The sequence below is a fragment of the Mixophyes fleayi genome, chromosome 6, assembly GCF_038048845.1.
Source record: "Mixophyes fleayi isolate aMixFle1 chromosome 6, aMixFle1.hap1, whole genome shotgun sequence".
Lineage (NCBI taxonomy): Eukaryota > Metazoa > Chordata > Amphibia > Anura > Limnodynastidae > Mixophyes > Mixophyes fleayi.
The window spans coordinates 224,629,610-224,647,966 of NC_134407.1; the positions used below are offsets into that span (position 1 = coordinate 224,629,610).

At 39.4% G+C, this 18,357-nt stretch overlaps 2 protein-coding genes and 1 pseudogene across 5 annotated transcripts in view; 1 reads left to right on the top strand and 2 right to left on the bottom strand.

Annotated features, from left to right (window-relative positions):
• Positions 1 to 3,733, top strand: part of LOC142160081 (uncharacterized) — a 37,027-nt gene extending 33,294 nt beyond the window's left edge. For both annotated transcript variants that reach the window (XM_075214997.1, XM_075214998.1), the window contains one exon: positions 65 to 3,733. In XM_075214997.1, the coding sequence (XP_075071098.1) occupies positions 65 to 2,571 (2,507 nt within the window). In that variant the 3' untranslated portion in view covers positions 2,572 to 3,733. The remainder of the gene's footprint in view (positions 1 to 64) is intronic.
• Positions 1 to 18,357, bottom strand: part of LOC142160090 (uncharacterized) — a 344,815-nt pseudogene that overhangs the window by 282,229 nt on the left and 44,229 nt on the right.
• Positions 15,001 to 18,357, bottom strand: part of LOC142160087 (uncharacterized) — a 34,012-nt gene continuing 30,655 nt past the window's right edge. For all 3 annotated transcript variants that reach the window (XM_075215014.1, XM_075215013.1, XM_075215012.1), the window contains one exon: positions 15,001 to 17,770. In XM_075215014.1, coding sequence (XP_075071115.1) covers positions 15,435 to 17,770 — 2,336 coding nt within the window. In that variant the 3' untranslated portion in view covers positions 15,001 to 15,434. The remainder of the gene's footprint in view (positions 17,771 to 18,357) is intronic.

The window sequence follows — 18,357 nt, forward strand, 5'->3', positions numbered from 1 at the left end:
AACATTTTAAACTCGTCTTTGTTCAATTAAACTATAAAATAGTAATTGAATTTATTTCCTATAGATGTGTATGAGACCGTAACTACCAAAGGCGAATTTCACAGCCCAATCTCTTCATCTCATTCTACAAACACAAAGAAATGTATGAAAATATGTAAACCAGGCGAGAGGCCGAGAGCGTCTGTGAGAAAGATGACAGAGGAATTGACTTCATGTGAAGGAGGAAACCTCAATGACCTTTATACACCCACAGATCATACACAATATACATCTACTCATATTAAGGAGGAATCAGTCTCATGTGATGGAGGAAACCTCACAGACACTGACATTTATACACCCACAGATCATACACAATATACATCTCATATTAAGGAGGAATCAGCCTCATGTGATGGAGGAAACCTCACAGACACTGACATTTATACACCCACAGATCATACACAATATACATCTACTGATATTAAGGAGGAATCAGTCTCATGTGATGGAGGAAACCTCACAGACACTGACATTTATACACCCACAGATCATACACAATATACATCTACTCATATTAAGGAGGAATCAGTCTCATGTGATGGTGGAAACCTCGCAGACACTGACATTTATACACCCACAGATCATACACAATCTACATCTACTGATATTAAGGAGGAATCAGCCTCATGTGAAGGAGGGAACCCCACAGACACTGACATTTATACACCCACAGATCATACACAATACACATCTACTCATATTAAGGAAGAATATGTCTCATGTGATGGAGGAAACCTCACAGACACTGACATTTATACACCCACAGATCATACACAATATACATCTACTGATATTAAGGAGGAATCAGTCTCATGTGATGGAGGAAACCTCACAGACACTGACATTTATACACCCACAGATCATACACAATATACATCTACTCATATTAAGGAGGAATCAGTCTCATGTGATGGAGGAAACCTCACAGACACTGACATTTATACACCCACAGATCATACACAATATACATCTACATATATTATGGAGGACTCCGTTTCATGTGATGGTGGAAACTTCAAAAACACTAGCATGTATACACCCACAGATCATACACAATATACATCTACTCATATTAAGGAGGAATCAGTCTCATGTGATGGAGAAGACCTTACAGATGCTGACATTTATACAGCCACAGATGACATATGTGCATTTGTTTATATTGTAGATCAAAGAAAAAATAATAATTCCTTACTAACAGAATCTAATGCACTAATTTACCACAAGCCAGACACCATAATCGATAAAAACGCCCAGAGTAAGGATTGTGCAGCTTCTACATCATATTTTGAGAAACATCAAGTTATGGAGACAAATTTGGAAAACATTCATGGTCCAATTCATTCTAGGTATAAGAGTAGTTACAGTGTAGATTCACCATATGAAGGTGGGAACTCTTTTGGTGATATGTCAAGTCTAATTGATTATCATAAAGGACCTACCAGAGGAAAACAGTTTGAATGTTTTCTGAAGAAGCTTCATCCTATTATTCAAAAGAGAACGCACAGAGGGGAGGAACAATTTCAATGTTCAGAATGTGGGAAGTGTTTTAGTGAGAAGTCAACACTTGCTACACATCTGAGAACTCACTCAGGGGATAATCTGTATGTCTGTTCTGAATGTGGGAAACGTTGTCCCTGCAATTCCCAACTTGTTATACATCAGAGAACTCACACAGGGGAGAAACCATATAGATGTTCAGAATGCGGAAAGTGTTTTAATGAGAAGTCAACTCTTGCTGCCCATAAAAGGATTCATACAGGAGAGAAACCGTATGAGTGCTCTGAATGTGGCAAATGTTATGCTTTCAATTCTCAACTTATTACACATCAGAGAACTCACACAGGATGTAAACTCTATGAATGCGCGGAATGTGAGAAATGTTTTGCTTTTAATTCCCAACTTATTGCACATCAAAGAATTCACACAGGTGAGAAACCATATGGATGTTCTGAATGTGGGAAATGTTTTAGCGACAAGGCAGCACTTTCTGCACATGAAAGAATTCACAAAGGCGATAATCTATATGTGTGCTCTGAATGTGGGAAATGTTATCCTTTCAATTCACAACTTCTCACTCATCAGAGAACTCACACAGGGGAGAAACCATACAGATGCTCAGAATGTGGGAAGTGTTTTTCTTACAATGCCCATCTTGTCGCCCATCAAAGAACTCACACAGGGGAGAAGCCATTTGAATGTTCTGAATGTGGGAAATGTTTTCCTTTCCATACTCAACTTGCTACACATCGGAGAACTCACACAGGAGAGAAGCCATTTGTATGCTCTGAATGTGGGAAAAGTTTTAGTGTCAAGACCTCACTTGTTACTCATGAAAGAACTCACACAGGAGAGAAACCGTTTGGATGTTCGGAATGTGGGAAGTGTTTTAATGAGAAATCAACTCTTGCTGCACATCGGAGGACTCACACAGGAGAGAAACCATATGTGTGCTCCGACTGTGGGAAATGTTTTACTTTTAAATCTTCCCTCTCTACACATAGGAGAATTCACACAGGGGAGAAATAATATCTCTTTTCTCATTGTGAAGAACTGCTTAGTTTTCACAACTGGCTAAACTTCACACAACAGTATTATCCATTATTTATGAAGTGTCAACATAGTATCTAGCATTGTACAGTGAAGGATTTAGAATATAAACAAATTATAATGACAAAAAACTGCCGATAAAGTTGGCCTGCCCAAATGAGATCACTATCTAAGAGTTGTGTGAGACAATTAGTAAATATAGTAGCGCAATAACAATTGAGGCTGCTGGTGGTTACTATGAGGAAGCAACATTATCAACCACCGATAATAAAGCAGTTATAGGCATCCCTGTGCCGATGGTTTGTTAGAGTTACAATGAGGAGAGACAGTGGAAGGTGGAGACATCTCAAGACAGTCCGATGCTGGCAACCTTGACTCTACCATTTATGGTAACTGAACCTCCGTCCTCTTCTGGTTCTGTAGAAGGCTTACATTGAGATGCTACATGTGCAATGTTATGATTGTACTTCAGTAGCTGTGTGCTTGGTATATTTATTTGGTATCATGCTGGCGCCTGGACACTTGTTTACAGAAGTTGTGGTGGCAACTGCTATCACTAAGGAGTCTGCAGAGATCACCAGAGGGGATGGCAACAGCAATGACAGTTGAATGGGTCCAGCAGCTGAAGGGAGATGGTATTCAATAGATCTTCAAAACAACCCTGTCCTTGGAGTTGTTGTATCCTCAGTACTACTCTAACTTTACTCTGCTGTCAGACATTTATCTAATTTTGATGAGAAGATTATTATGTGGGAGGTAGGGCATAGAGCTGACCTTAGATGAATAATTTTCAAAAGTGGGAATCCTTTTAATAATAACTAAACATTAGCGTGTGGGTATAATTATTAGAAACATCTGCCCAAATGGTATACATTTATATTGGGATAAATGTTCACTTACTGTAAACTTATTGTAAGTGGCAGTAATAGTATTTTATTTCATGTTACTATAGCTAGACTAAAGCCATTATGTCCGTTTATTAATATTATTGTCATGACAAAAATAATCGCATATTTAACATTTAAGGTGTAAATAATCTCATCTTAAATATGTTTTAGACTTAATTATGTCACTTTATTGTCCAACTCTGTGATAGAATCATTAAATGCTGTTTTGTTTATAAATCGTGATACATCGGAACTGAAAGCATTCATCTTGCTTAATGATTCAATGTTAAAATATCTATAATAAAGCTAATGTTGGCTTAAAAAATGTATTTGGTTTTGTCTTGAGGCAAAATTGTATTGAGTTTTCAAGATATAATATAGGGAGGGATAAAAAAAGAAGAATTAAGGCATACGGGGTCCATCAAAACACGTAACATTGCCATGTCCAGAGAGTTAGATGATTGACAAGTAATTACCTGTTTTGAGATTATAGGGCTCTATTGGTTATTGATTAAAAATTGATCAAATTCTCCAGCTGAACACCCTGAATGGAGATAAGGTTTTTTTTAGTACAGGGCTTGGGATAATGATGGACGTCTTTGGGCATGTCCACGATATATGGGATGTTGCCCTGTAGTCCACAGTAGTGGTTGGATGACAGTGAAAATGTGCGTGTTCCTGATAAATCTGTATAAGAATGTGTATGAGTTCTATATCTGAAATCATATTGAATTTTGGCAATAGTGTGTACATTTCCAAAATCTTCCCTATGTCTTACAATTTAAGGACATTGGGGTCTTTAAAAGACTGACAGTGTGCTTCAAAAATTCAATAGAATGTAGAGATCAGACTCCTCAAGTCAAACCTGCAAAAGTTTCTAGTGGGGAATATTGGACTGTGGTTCACAACATTGTAAGAAAATTGTAAACATGCTTCATCTGTAAATATTTGTAAAATTTACTGGTTGGAAGCAGCAAACAATCCTGAACCTCATAGAATTTTGGGAAGAAGTGCAGGGGTGCTACATGTGAAACAAATTTTATATGATGAGTAGCCTATTCTTTAATTGCTCTGTATTCTAGGACTGGGTGTCAGGCTGGATTATTCCATAAGGAGGCTATACTAGTTTGGTTGTCGACTAGTTGTACACCCGCATACAATTATAAAGAATCTTGGGGTAGTAGCATTTGTATCACTAGGAGTCTCTCCCTTCACAATATCCAGAATAGAGTATATGGGGAGAGAATATGTGAGGGAACTCCAATTGGGAGTTTCTGGAATAAATATAGCAGTCTTGAGAGGATATTCATATGGGCAGCTGATATTCCGCCTCTCTGTGAGAGATAAAACTTATCACAATCTAGTAGGTTTCTCTTGATGGTTCTAAGGCCAAGGTGTATGTAATCCTCAACTACTAGAACCACTTCTCGAGATGTTCGCCTTTAGCAGCCACCTTTCCGAGGAACTAGATATGTTCTACAGTACTCCGTTGCTCCCAGGACTGAAGCTCAGGTACTAGTAGTTGTTGATTTACAATTGCCCGTTAGAGTGGACAGAACACGGTAGGAGGCAGTGAGCAACCTTGATGGTTTTGTAAAGTAAGCTGAGAATCAGACTGGCACTTGCCTGGGGAAGTGGATAGCACACAGTAGCATTTAGTGAGCAACCAGATGGTGTAATGTTGCAGGGGCTCCTATAAACAAGCCAGGAGTCAGGGCAGATCCATTTAACAAGCCAAGAGTCAGGAGTAGAGAAGACAGCAGAATTCTTTAAACAGTCCAGGTCAAACACTGATGACAGAACGTGTCGGGATACAAGGCACACTCGGTCAAGGAGGAACTATCACCAGCATTGGTATGAAGCCAGAAAGAGGTTTATAAAGGCAGCAGCACCAGTCAGAAGCTGCAGGATGATTAGCTCCATGGGTGTGGAAGGTGATTGCACAGCTGTGGCTGCCACACTTAGAGTGGAATGAAGCTTGTAACTTTATCTAGCAACCAGCCGAATCCGTGACTTGCAGGAATGATCCTACACATAATAGCAGCAGTAAGTTAATAGAGGACAGATCAAACTAACAGGAGAGATCCTTATTTTTTAATACCTGATAAGAGTTGGGTAGTTTACTGCAAATAGTTGGTCATATGATTTGATCATTGGGTTATTCTGTATTCTGGTCGATAGTGGTTCCCTTATGCGTAGAGCAGGGGTCACATCCCTGTTTTGTGCCGTCTTTGATGGAGAACGAGGAGAAGAAGCCTTACGTGAGAACTGTCTGCCATGGGACTAAAATAAAATTCACCAATGCCTCGTAAGATATATACAGTCCACAGCTTCTCCTTTATAGAGCATGAAGGGTTTGGCAACCCATAATTGTAAGTACTTGTACTTAAAAAGCAGCATAATAATAATATAAGGTAAGATAAAGAGAAGGGTTAGAAATTGTGAATAAATAAAATGCAGTTCACAAGATTGCTGGGGTCGTGTTATTATCACAAACTACTTTTGTGTTAAAATCAGTTTATATGTCACCTATTAGACCTAAGGATTGCTTAATTTTCATTGTTTAATTGTTTATGATTTTAGGCTTGTGTACAAGACTCCTAGGGGTTTGTCTTATGTTTTGAAGCCCGTCAAAGTTTGTTAAAAAACAGAACAGCGGAACACATAACAAACATAAAAATATCAAGTAGATACCCACAGCGTATCTGACCAGTTTTCTGAAATTTGTGGTTTTAAGGAAAGTCACCAAAATGTGGAGAGGAGAAGACTTTTTAACCAAAATCTCAAGGGAGGAAGTTTATATTTAATCTCTGGCACCGAACGTTTTTAATCAAGATTATGACCTGGGCACCTTTATAAACATGTAGAACGTACTCAAACACTCCCCAGACAGACAGTTCCACCATTGGGTAAGTTACCCCATCATTCTCCACCATCTAAGGATGAACCTCCTAGGCAAAAAAAAATACCCTCTATATCCCCCCCCTTTCCCTCCCTCCCCCAACCCCGTTACAATAATGAATTTTCAGGCTTACCACAAACATGGTCTCCTACGTATTGATATGAAACACAGTCCATACAGGTATATTACATAGGTGGACTACACTGTGAACAGTGGAACATAGAACCAGCCCTTATTTTCTAGAAAAGGGTGAAAAGTCTAACATCCGTGTTCTTACACACTCTACACATATGTTGGGCCACACAGGCTATTTACACACCAATAATAGGAGCTCACCCATAAAATATATATTTCTAAGTCCAGCTACTGTGTTTTTAGCGCATAAAAACTAAACACTCATGTAGGTAATACAGCGCAGGATTTATTAATCATTGTTTCATGTTACCACATTTGTGTTACCTGTGTTGTTTTGACTTAATACCTCTTCAGATATTAAAACATATCACACATACGGTCAGCATGGTGGCTCCCAGCGCTGGGTTCATGAGTTCGATGCCCGACCATGGCCTTATCTGTGTGGAGTTTGTTCTCCCCGTGTTTATGTGGGTTTCCTCCGGGTGCTTCAGTTTCCTCCCACACTCCAAAAACATACTGGTAGGTTAATTGGCTCCTATCAAATTGACCCTAGTCTGTGTGTGTGTGTTAGGGAATTTAGACAGTAGGCTCCAATGGGGCAGGGAATGATGTGAGTTCTCTGTACAGCGCTGCGGAATTAGTGGCATTATATAAATAGCAGATGATGGTCATGGGCTATGTTAGAGCTCTTTCTGATCTGACAGAACACAAAGGGCTAGATTTACTAAGCTGCGGGTTTGAAAAAGTGGGGATGTTGCCTATAGCAACCAATCAGATTCTAGCTTTCATTTATTTAGTACCTTCTACAAAATGACAGCTAGAATCTGATTGGTTGCTATAGGCAACATCCCCACTTTTTCAAACCCGCAGCTTAATAAATGTAGCCCAAAGTGTTTATATTACTCACAAAAACAAAGCATTCAATTTTATTTACAGTCCAACCCAGGGCTATGTCAACTTACTATCTTACATAAAATGGTTTTATTAACAGAAATATCACAAAAGAGATCTATCGCAAATATGATATTGTTTTTTTGTTTTACTATCACAGCGTTATACCATGTCATGTTATGTGATTCAATTATACAATCTAATCTGATTACTTTGACTCTATTCTCAGCTGTATTACTTAATGCTGGTCATGTGATGCTCTAAAATTTAAAGCCAGCCCCTTAGTCCTCGGAAAGGGCTATATAACACTCCAGCTCTTCATCTGTATTGTTTTGTACAAACTTTCAACATAACAATAACACAATTTAGAAAAGTATAAAGTTAATTTGGGACCACTGTCTACCCACTTTTTTTTACATTGTATCTTAATCTTGGACACAAACTGATTATGATGGTGTTTGTTGACAAATCACAAATATTCACGAGGTGGTAGTGGATGAAAATCTTCCTCCCTCACCGCTTTTAGAAACCCTTTACCATTATCACAGCAAATTTCCCTGATAAGGGGTTCAACGTGTTCTGCCTCACAGCACTGGGGTCATGAGTTTGATTCCCAACTATGGCTTTATCTGTGAGGAGTTTGTATGTTCTCCCCGTGTTTGTGTGGGTTTCCTCCGGGTGCTCCGGTTTCCTCCCACACCCCAAAAACATACTGGTAGGTTAATTGGCTGCTATTAAAATTGCCCTTAGTCTTTCTCAGCTTGTAAATTAGGGGATTTAGACTGTAAGCTCCAATGGGGCAGGGACTGATGTGAGCGAGTTCTCTTCGATATTATTTAAAATAAGTATAACAGGTGTTCCTTTTGGTTTGGAACTTCAGAGTCTTTTAAGCATCAAAGTGAATTAGTAGCTGCTCTTGTATAGCAATGTAACCTATAACCTTTATGGTTTACTGCAGTGTCTGGTTCCTGTGATAAGAATCCATATATGAATTTATCTACAAGTGTTCCACGCTGTTTCCATAACAGAGGCCACCGCTGTCAGTCTAACACATGACAATGTGTGACTTCTTCTGTATTTTTTAGTATTAGTTTACCGACACGTTCATCATCATCTATTTATTTATATAGCGCCACTAATTCCGCAGCGCTGTACAGAGAACTCATTCACATCAGTCCCTGCCCCATTGGGCTTACAGTCTAAATTCTCTAACACACACACACACACACACACACACACACACACACACACACACACACACAGAGACTAGGGTCAATTTGTCAGCAGCCAATTAACCTACCAGTATGTTTTTGGAGTGTGAGAGGAAACCGGAGCACCCGGAGGAAACCCACGCAACCACAGGGAGAATATACAAACTCCACACCGATAAGGCCATGGTCGGGAATCGAAGTCATGACCCCAGAGCTGTGAGGCAGAAGTGCTAACCACTGAGCCACCGTGCTGCCCACAATACTATCACCATGATCTCTTTGTTTAGTGAGGCTTCCTGAAGTTTTCCAAATGAGGGAGTCAACATGTGCTCAGACAGTGTTTGATCTTTCTGTAGAACCGATTGGCGGAATGTTCGTTTCATGGTAGATGTCACAAACTACAACTATTTGAGCACAAATTCCTGTTACATATGGTCAGTTGAGCTACATGCCAGTTAGGGTACTCTTTAGATTTTTCTGATCCTGGTTAAGGTGCAGGGAGGGCTGGCTGCACAGGTCCCAGGTGCCGGTGGCATTACCCGATCCTACTGTAACATTAGATCAGTGTCTGGATGCACTGAAAACTCTTTATGCACTCGGGTGTGGCATCAACGCCTGCAACGGGTGTGGCATCATCGCCTGCATCGGGTGTGGCATCATCGCCTGCATCGGGTGTGGCATCATTGCCTGCATCGAGTGTGGCATCATCGCCTGCATCGGGCGTGGCATCGCCTGCATCGGGTGTGGCATCATCGCCTGCATCGGGTGTGGCATCATCATCTGCATCGAGTGTGGCATCATCGCCTGCATCGGGCGTGGCATCGCCTGCATCGGGTGTGGCATCATCGCCTGCATCGGGTGTGGCATCATCATCTGCATCGAGTGTGGCATCATCGCCTGCATCGGGTGTGGCATCATCGCCTGCATCGGGCTTGGCATCATCGCCTGCATCGGGTGTGGCATCATCGCCTGCATCGGGTGCACCTCGGTCGTTATTTCAAACCAGCAGTTTGAATGTCTGCACTAGTATCTGGCATCCTTAGTATGTTTCGGATGTCCTGCTTAGCACTGAATCTTTGGCTTGCTCCTGACCACACTTACTGTTACTGACCAGTGTCTATGAGTGCTAAACAATGGTTGTTACCCCCAGCTACAATTAATTGAAAACCTATCCTGGAAACAGGACCATAGGGAGGATGGTGCAGTCAGTGCGGAAACCAAGGGCTCAAGCCTTCGGGGGCTTAGTGGGGTGCTGCTGCTGACTGTCGTTTGCTCCAGGCCCAGCCCCACAGATAGACATCATCTCTGAATGTCCAGCAGCCCTCGTTCCAGCTCCTAGACAGAGAGCAGCGGGAAGGCAGAGCAGCACCTGGCTCCTTGCAGCATTGCGGATGTCACAACGCTGTTGTTGGAGAGGAGCCAGCAAGAAGACCATGCTTTCTGGATTATCTCTACTGCGCTGCCTCTATGAACCAGACTCGGCTTGTTTCACCCACCATGCTTTCTGGATTATCTGTACTCACTTTCTCCGTGAACCAGACCTGGCTTGTTTCACTGACCATTCTTTCTAGATTGTTCTCTGTACTGTGCACCCTTGTGTATCTGACATGGTTTGTTGTATTGACCACGCCTTCTGAACCTCCCTGTGTTTTACACTACTTGTGTATTGGACCTGGTTATTCTTCTGACCTCTCTCGGTGAGATCCCCGTTAGCGATATACATTTTGGTTAAACTCGCTATCCTCTATTGCGGATCATTTGTGATGCAGTATTGTTTCCTTCTGCAACTCAGGATTACTTCTCCCGTGTATCTGGTTGCTGCCATTCATCTGCACCCTATCACAGCAGACCACGTTATGCTTTTGGATGAATACCATCCACCCTACTACATTACTTAACCAACCTTACCCACCCACTTTCTCTGTGCCCCAGGGGACCTATATCCTCAACTATTGGTCCATTTCAAAGGGCAGGGACTACCCTTTTTGCTTTGTGTTCCCCTGGCAGCAAAATCTATGCTTTCCACACTCAAAAGGGAGCGCGGAAGCCCACCCTCTTCATACTATATCACAGCAGGGGGCTACACTTCTTGGTGAAGACCGGGGGGGTCCGTTAGACTCCGCACTTTGGGAAGGCCTGCACCAACCCTAATTGATAGTTGCCCTCGGTGACTGTAACAGCACTCGTAGTATAAATACATAAAAACAGATTTTATTGGTATACATTAAACATTCTTGTATGCCTATTGTTTTATTCATTAACACCACCTATTCCTAAGCTTGGCGAACTATAAAAACGTGAAAAAGAAGTGTCCAGTGAAAAGTGAAGAAATGATCAAGGTTAAAAGACCCTGACCTGGCAATAGTATATTTATCTTTAAAAGAGAGATTCAGAGAGATATGTTGTTTTTACTTGCGGCTAATAAACGGATACCCATCTTTGAATAAAAGCTCCAGTCAAAACTGCTGTATTGTTTTCTTAAATAATATCAATTTCATAGGTTATTACAATTATGCAAATACACGGTTCCCTGTATTACAAGTTTCCAAATTAATATCTTGTGTTGTAATCGTAATTTCTATACTCTATCGTAAATTCTAGATAACCAAGCTATCATCTGAATTTTCTATATAAAACATATCCCATAATAGTCCTTGAGTATTCAAATACTACCTATTGGGCTTATATATTCAGTAAGTAACTCATACATTTAGAGCATAATTGGCTTTATCATATTCAGTATATATAATTCTTAGATTATAATCTCTTATCTCCTTACTAGAGTATAGAGCACTTATATGTCATGTCATATATCATTCACACACATTAGATTCTTTGCTGTAATATCATTTTCCTCGAGCTAGGTCAAATTTTCAAGTAAATTTCCAGTTTATTTAAGGACAATTTGGGTTATAATGTTTCCAGTTTTATCCATTATTGACTAAAATTGACATATATGTGCTTTAATTCAGTAGTACACAGCTCAAACTAAATCAAAATCATACATAACTACTTCTCACCCAGAGGACAAAGAAAACTTTTTTTCAAGATGAATGGGAAGCCTTAAGTATTCTGGAAGAACTTTATAAAAAGAGTGGACCTATGGTCTCTGAGAATCTAAATTCCAGATCACTATATAAGAAACGTTCTTCTTTCCTCCCGAAGATATATGTCCATAAATTGGGATCTTCATTAATCTTCTCTAGGAATCTCCACTTTTCCTTTTTAGAAGGTTTGATCTGGTCCTGTAGATATTAATATAAATTAATTATACAAAACAGATTATTATGTTATAGAATTTTTTAAAAGGGAAACAACAGTACAGTCAAAACTTCCACTTTCCATACTTGGTCAAACAAGCTTAGTAAAGATGATCTTATTAGTAAAACTAAATGTTCTCGCACTTCCCAATTTTTTTGGGGAGATTCTTAACCACGGTTTAGCTATAATACAACCTATACAGCTGGACTAGCAGGTCCTAATATTCATTCATATATTCCCAGGACGCCAAGATTCCACGTGCGTATTACTGGTTGTAACCTCAGGAAGATACCTGGAAGCACAGCTAGCTGGTCCAGCTAATTGGAAGACGGTCTGGATTTTGGCACTCAACATTATTCCACTTTTACGCCAGGGATGAGGGCCTGTCAGAGTTAGTCTCACTCCTCAATAGACAGCTGCATTTTAGCATTAATATTCTTGGACATGATGAAAGTTGGACTCTCGTGAAGATCTCACAGCTGCAGTTGGGGTGCACCTGGAAGCCTTTTTGCAATATGCTCAAATGAATCATGTGTTGAAGCCATTATTCAAGACCTTTAGCTCTCAGGTACAAACTTGTTGAGGGGAAGACCCTTATCTCCCATCCAGCCAGGTTAAATTCTTCTCTCTCTCATTGCTGGGAAACAAGAGCGTAGGAGGCCACTTTCCTCATGATCAGATCGCATGATGATGGGACATAATTTATCCAAGTAATATCGAATAGGAAGAAGTTCTTGAGTTACCCAGAGAAATAGCTATTTGTTAAGAAATCAACTGACACTAATAATAGTTTGTCCAGAGTTAATTATAAATCAAAATGATTATTTCACGCTGGGTCAACTCAAGAGTTGTCATAGGAAAATACATTTATGTATCATATTCGCGATTGCGTCCAAATTTAGACATTGTGTAAAACTAACTCTAGAAACAATTTAGTAAAAAAAGAGTGTATTTTTTGCACTCTTTCTCTCCTATTTATAGGTGATACACTATAAAAAGATATTTAATACAATATGCTAACAAAACCCCCCCAAAAGATTCTTGGACCCCCCCCCCCCCTCCCACACACAATATAAAACTGGTCATGAAGTGGTTAATGTATACTATGAAAACAACAGTTAATTTACAGTAATTATCTAGCAATTGAAATGCCTTCAGGTTATCGTCATTGATGAGTGCTAAGGTTACTAGAGAAACATCAGAGGACACTATTGAATGCTACTTACCCAAGGGTCACATTCAGTCCTAATTGGAAGTCACAGGGGACCATCCACACTAGAGGAATTTCACATCTTTGGTCCTATTTCAGTCAGGTCTTCTCACCAGCTTAGACATCCAGTCTTGAGCTAACATACTCTACACTAAGCGAGCATTTCATGCTGGTGCTTGAATTTCATAGGGTGATCCACTTGTGAGTCACTTTAAGGATATGCCCATGACTGTCCGAGGGCATATCCACTAAATAGCCAAGGTGGCTCCCAATTTGGATTGCATATACAATGCTGATGAGAACCTTTCTTAAAAGGAACAAACACACAGAGAGATCCCCCAGCACACTGCTATAGCCAGCAACAGATCTGCCATTTCTACTGTAGATAAAAGTGCAAAATTCTTAGTTGCACACATTTGCAAATGTATGTTAAAGCCACCCGCCACTCCAAGGCGCTTTTGCTAATAGGGTGGTCCTAACTCTAAACAATGAGACAATGAGAGTCCCATATATTTGGGCCATACATATGTGTTTTTAAATTGAGAGCTAACTTACCAAAGAGGTACCCCAGAAGCCTCCAAATAGCAATCCAATGTCAGCACTCCCCCTCAGCTACTGACACCAACATGCCTCTCAGACAAATAAATAAATGGAAGTTGCTCAAATCAATTTATAGAACCTTTCTTATCAAGCTCTTCCTTTGGTGAGAAGGAGAATGCTGCCATACTTGACACCAACTATGGCTGCATTTCTGGAAGGAGCATAGTGACCATATAACACAAACTTAACCTTACAGTGCAAAGAATGCTGATGGAGCAGAGCTTATGGCAAACACTGCATCGTAACACAGAAATAGTTTTGTAATTAACAAACATGAATATCTTGACATAGCTAAGCCCATCAGAGACCTGTCACAAGTATTCCCCACTTAATCTTTAAAGAGTAAAACCATGTTCCATCTCAGGGATTACATGGGGGTGTTAGCATGCCCTAAGAAAATGTGACTCAATGATTTGTGCTTAATGATTATGTTCACACTTAAAAAGACATTCAATGTACCATACAACTCTTTGTAAAAGGGAAGAGTAGGACGATTCTGACTTCATAACTGCACATGGACGATTTAGTTGAAATTAACAAGGGACTAGATAGAATGATTTAGCGCTAAATCAAGTTATAGTGTTATATGTGCTAAGCAGTCATTTAATGTACTAATGTGGCAATGTATTCTGTTTCATTTGTAATCTGCCTTATTATGAAGATCCTGGTAGTAGTGTGTGAAAGAAATCTATTACCATTCCACTGAAAGGAAATAAGGATATAGATATAGTGAAATATATATATATAGTGGAATATATATATATATATATATATATATATATAGTGGAATATATATATATATATATATATATATATATATATATATATATATATATATATATATATATATACACATATATACACACACACACACACACACACACACAATAGATTACAGACATACGCAATTTTAGTCTCGGAGAGATCATATGACGTAAAGTGTAAGTAATCCATCCCAAAACACACTATTATGATTATATGATTCACATAATAAAATCATCACAATCTGATTTTCAGCGATGCAACCCTCCATCTTCTTTTGCATTGAACAGTGATTGAGGATAATAATAAAAATGGAGGGGTGCCAATGGGAACTCTACTAATTAAATAATACATACGGAAACTTACATTTCATAACTTTTCTCATGAACAACGGTCATCTGTAAACCAGGGAGCAGACAAGGAAACATGTAGGTCCTGAGACAGGCGACCAAGGGGGAGGGCAGTTTCAAATAATTTTAAAATATTAACTTTAAAAGTATTATACTACATTGTTTACCCATGAGCACCTAAGCAAACAGCAGCTTTAAATCTGTTCAACGTGCTTTTTATTGAATTCCGCATAATACATAGAAACAAAACAGCTACATAGAGCAATACAGATCTTTCCCTGTACATCTCTACACACATAAAACCAGCAAATTATGCCCAAACATGTTTGTAGCAAGTACTAAGCACTGCATATTTGTAGCAATAATAAACAGCTGCATAATTTAACGGTTAAACAAAACCCTTAACTTGAAAATGTGGGACATTATTTTTCACCATTATAATTTCATAATTAAGCAGCACTGTGCTATTTCTTTCACACACTCCTATCAAACAAAATAATCGTTTGAGTAATAGCCATTACATTTTTAGAAAAACAAAATATACATTGATTTAATGTTGGTACATCAGAACCAATGATTGTCTATTACTTGTATGCTCCATCCAATAACAAAGACAACAACACCTCCATACGCTCATTCTTTCAGCCACGTATGGATTGTCTGATGCTTAAGAAGCTGATCACTCCTTCGATAACATTTTGGGCAATCTGAGCACTGGAATGGTTTTTCACCTGAATGAATGGTTAGATGTCGGTTTAATGATTTCTTCGTGGCAAACCGCTTCCCGCACTCTGAACACTGAAAAGGTTTGTCATTGAAGTGTCCTTTACGATGTACGGCTAGAGTCGAGGTGACACTAAAACATTTCCCACATTCAGAGCAAGCAAAAGGCTTTTCTCCAGTATGAACTCTCTTGTGGTTGGTTAGATGGGCATTTCTACTGAAACATTTGCCGCAGTCGGAACAACAAAATGGTCTTTCACCCGTGTGAGTTCTGAAATGTCTGACTAATGCCTCTTTAATGGCAAAACAGTCCCCACATTCCGAGCATTCAAATGGCTTCTCTCCTGTGTGAGATCTCTGATGTACTTTCAGCTGGGCATTCCTTAAATAGCATTTCCCACAAACACTACATGCAAATGGCTTTTCACCCATGTGAGCTCTTTGATGTAGAACCAAATTATCTTTTGATTTATAACATTTACCACATTCCAAGCACACATATGGCTTCTCTCCTGTGTGAACTCGCTGATGTATAACAAGAGCCGTCTTGTCGCGACAACACTTTCCACATTCAGAACATTTAAAAGGCGTCTCTCCAGTGTGAAGCCTCTGATGGACAAGAAGGCTTTCCTTACTTACAAAGCTTTTGCTACACACTGAGCATTCAAATTTTTTCTCACCTGTATGAGACCTTTGGTGTATGAGTAATGTTTGTTTCACAGCAAAACATTCTCCGCATTCAACACAGAAAAACGGTTTTTCGCCCGTGTGAGTTCTGTGATGTCTTGAAAGCTGCATATTCTCTGAAAAACATTTCCCACATTCTGAGCATTCAAAAGGTTTTTCACCCGTGTGGGTCTTTAGATGCCTTAATAACTTCCCTTTCACAAGGAACCGTTTACCACACTCAGAACAGGAGTGTGGCTTTTCCCCAGTGTGAGTTTTCTCATGTACAATAAGATGTCCTTTTCTCAGAAAACATTTCCCACATTGAGAGCATGTAAACGGTTTCACTCCTGTGTGAATTTTCTTATGTCTTCGAAAAGATGAGTGCAGGTAGAAAGATTTGTCACATTCACTGCACTGAAATGGTTTCTCTCCTGTGTGAATTCTCTGATGTACAACGAGAGCTGGCTTCGAATTATAAGATTTTTCACATTCCGAACATTGAAAAGGGGGTATTTCGCTGTGAAGTCGCCAATGAACGGCCAGAGCAGAGCTTTCGCTATATGATTTTCCACACTTGGAACATACAAATGGCTTCTCTCCAGTGTGTGTTCTAAGATGTTTAGCTAAGCTAGATTTATCACACAGATGTTTCCCACACTCAGGGCACTGAAATAGTTTCTCACCAGTGTGGGTTCTCTGATGTTTTTCCAGTAATAATTTTGAGGAAAAATATTTCCCGCATTCAGGACATTTAAAACATGTAAGCTCCATATGTTTAGCAAGATCACAGTGTTTATTCAATCCTTGATTGTCAAAGCTGTCTGTTCTGTTATACGGAAAAGGACGTGATGATATTGTACATTCTAGAGGTCTATTGATGTTAGGGACTGTGAGGTTTCCTCCTTCGCATAACAGAAATTCCTCAATATGTGTGGATGTATATTGTGTATGATCTGTAGGTGTATAAATGTCAGTGTCTGTCAGGTTTCCTCCATCACATGAGACTGATTCCTCCTTAATATCAGTAGATGTATATTGTGTATGATCTGTGGGTGTATAAATGTCAGTGTCTGTCAGGTTTCCTCCATCACATGAGACTGATTCCTCCTTAATATCAGTAGATGTATATTGTGTATGATCTGTGGGTGTATAAATGTCAGTGTATGTGAGGTTTCTTCCATCACATGAGGCTGATTCCTCCTTAATATCAGTAGATGTATATTGTGTATGATCTGTAGGTGTATAAATGTCAGTGTCTGTGAGGTTTCCTCCTTCACATGAGACCGATTCCTCCTTAATATCAGTAGATGTATATTGTGTATGATCTGTGGGTGTATAAATGTCAGTGTCTGTGAGGTTTCCTCCATCACATGAGACTGATTCGTCCTTAATATAAGCAGGAGAATAAGTGTCAGTGTGCACAGCATTTTCTTCAATTACATGTTCTATGAATCCCCTTGGTCTCTTCTTCACTTCACATTCATTAAAGCAATTGTCATTCTTAAAATCACTAGTATCTGTGTCCACGTAATTTGAAGACATAGGGTTGAGTGATGTATTACGCTCATCAAATGGGCCTGTTGGAGGGGAAAAAATAGATTTAGATTTTTGATTATTTTATTTTTTTAAATTCTAAAGATCTGTCAACTACACACAACAGTATATTAAAGAGTTATCTAATCAAACAACATATAAACATGTCATATTTACGGCGTACTAAAGCTGTACCGATTCTGCTATAATTAATGTGTTAGATGCCAGTATAGAGTTAGCCGTCTTGTGTACAGACATAAATATTTGAGTATTAATGAGAGTCAACAGCCCATATACCAGCTGACTAAGCTCCTCACTGAGCTCCTAAAGAACTATAAAATCTGCAGACTGTGTTAAGTTGCACTTGGAATGATCATAAGATGCATTTCAGATTTTTCAGACCACAAGACAGCCCACACCAACAGCTAGTAGAAGTGGTTCCTAAAACATTATGACTAGAAGTAGGGAAATACACATATATTTATACTTGTCCCAAGAACGATGTGTGCGCCTAAACTGTACATTAAAATTAGGCTTTTACTTTGGTTATATGATCGTTAAACTTTCCAAACTATATGGCAGGTCCACTTTAACTGACCAGACGAGAAACAACTAAAGGGGTTTTGAACGA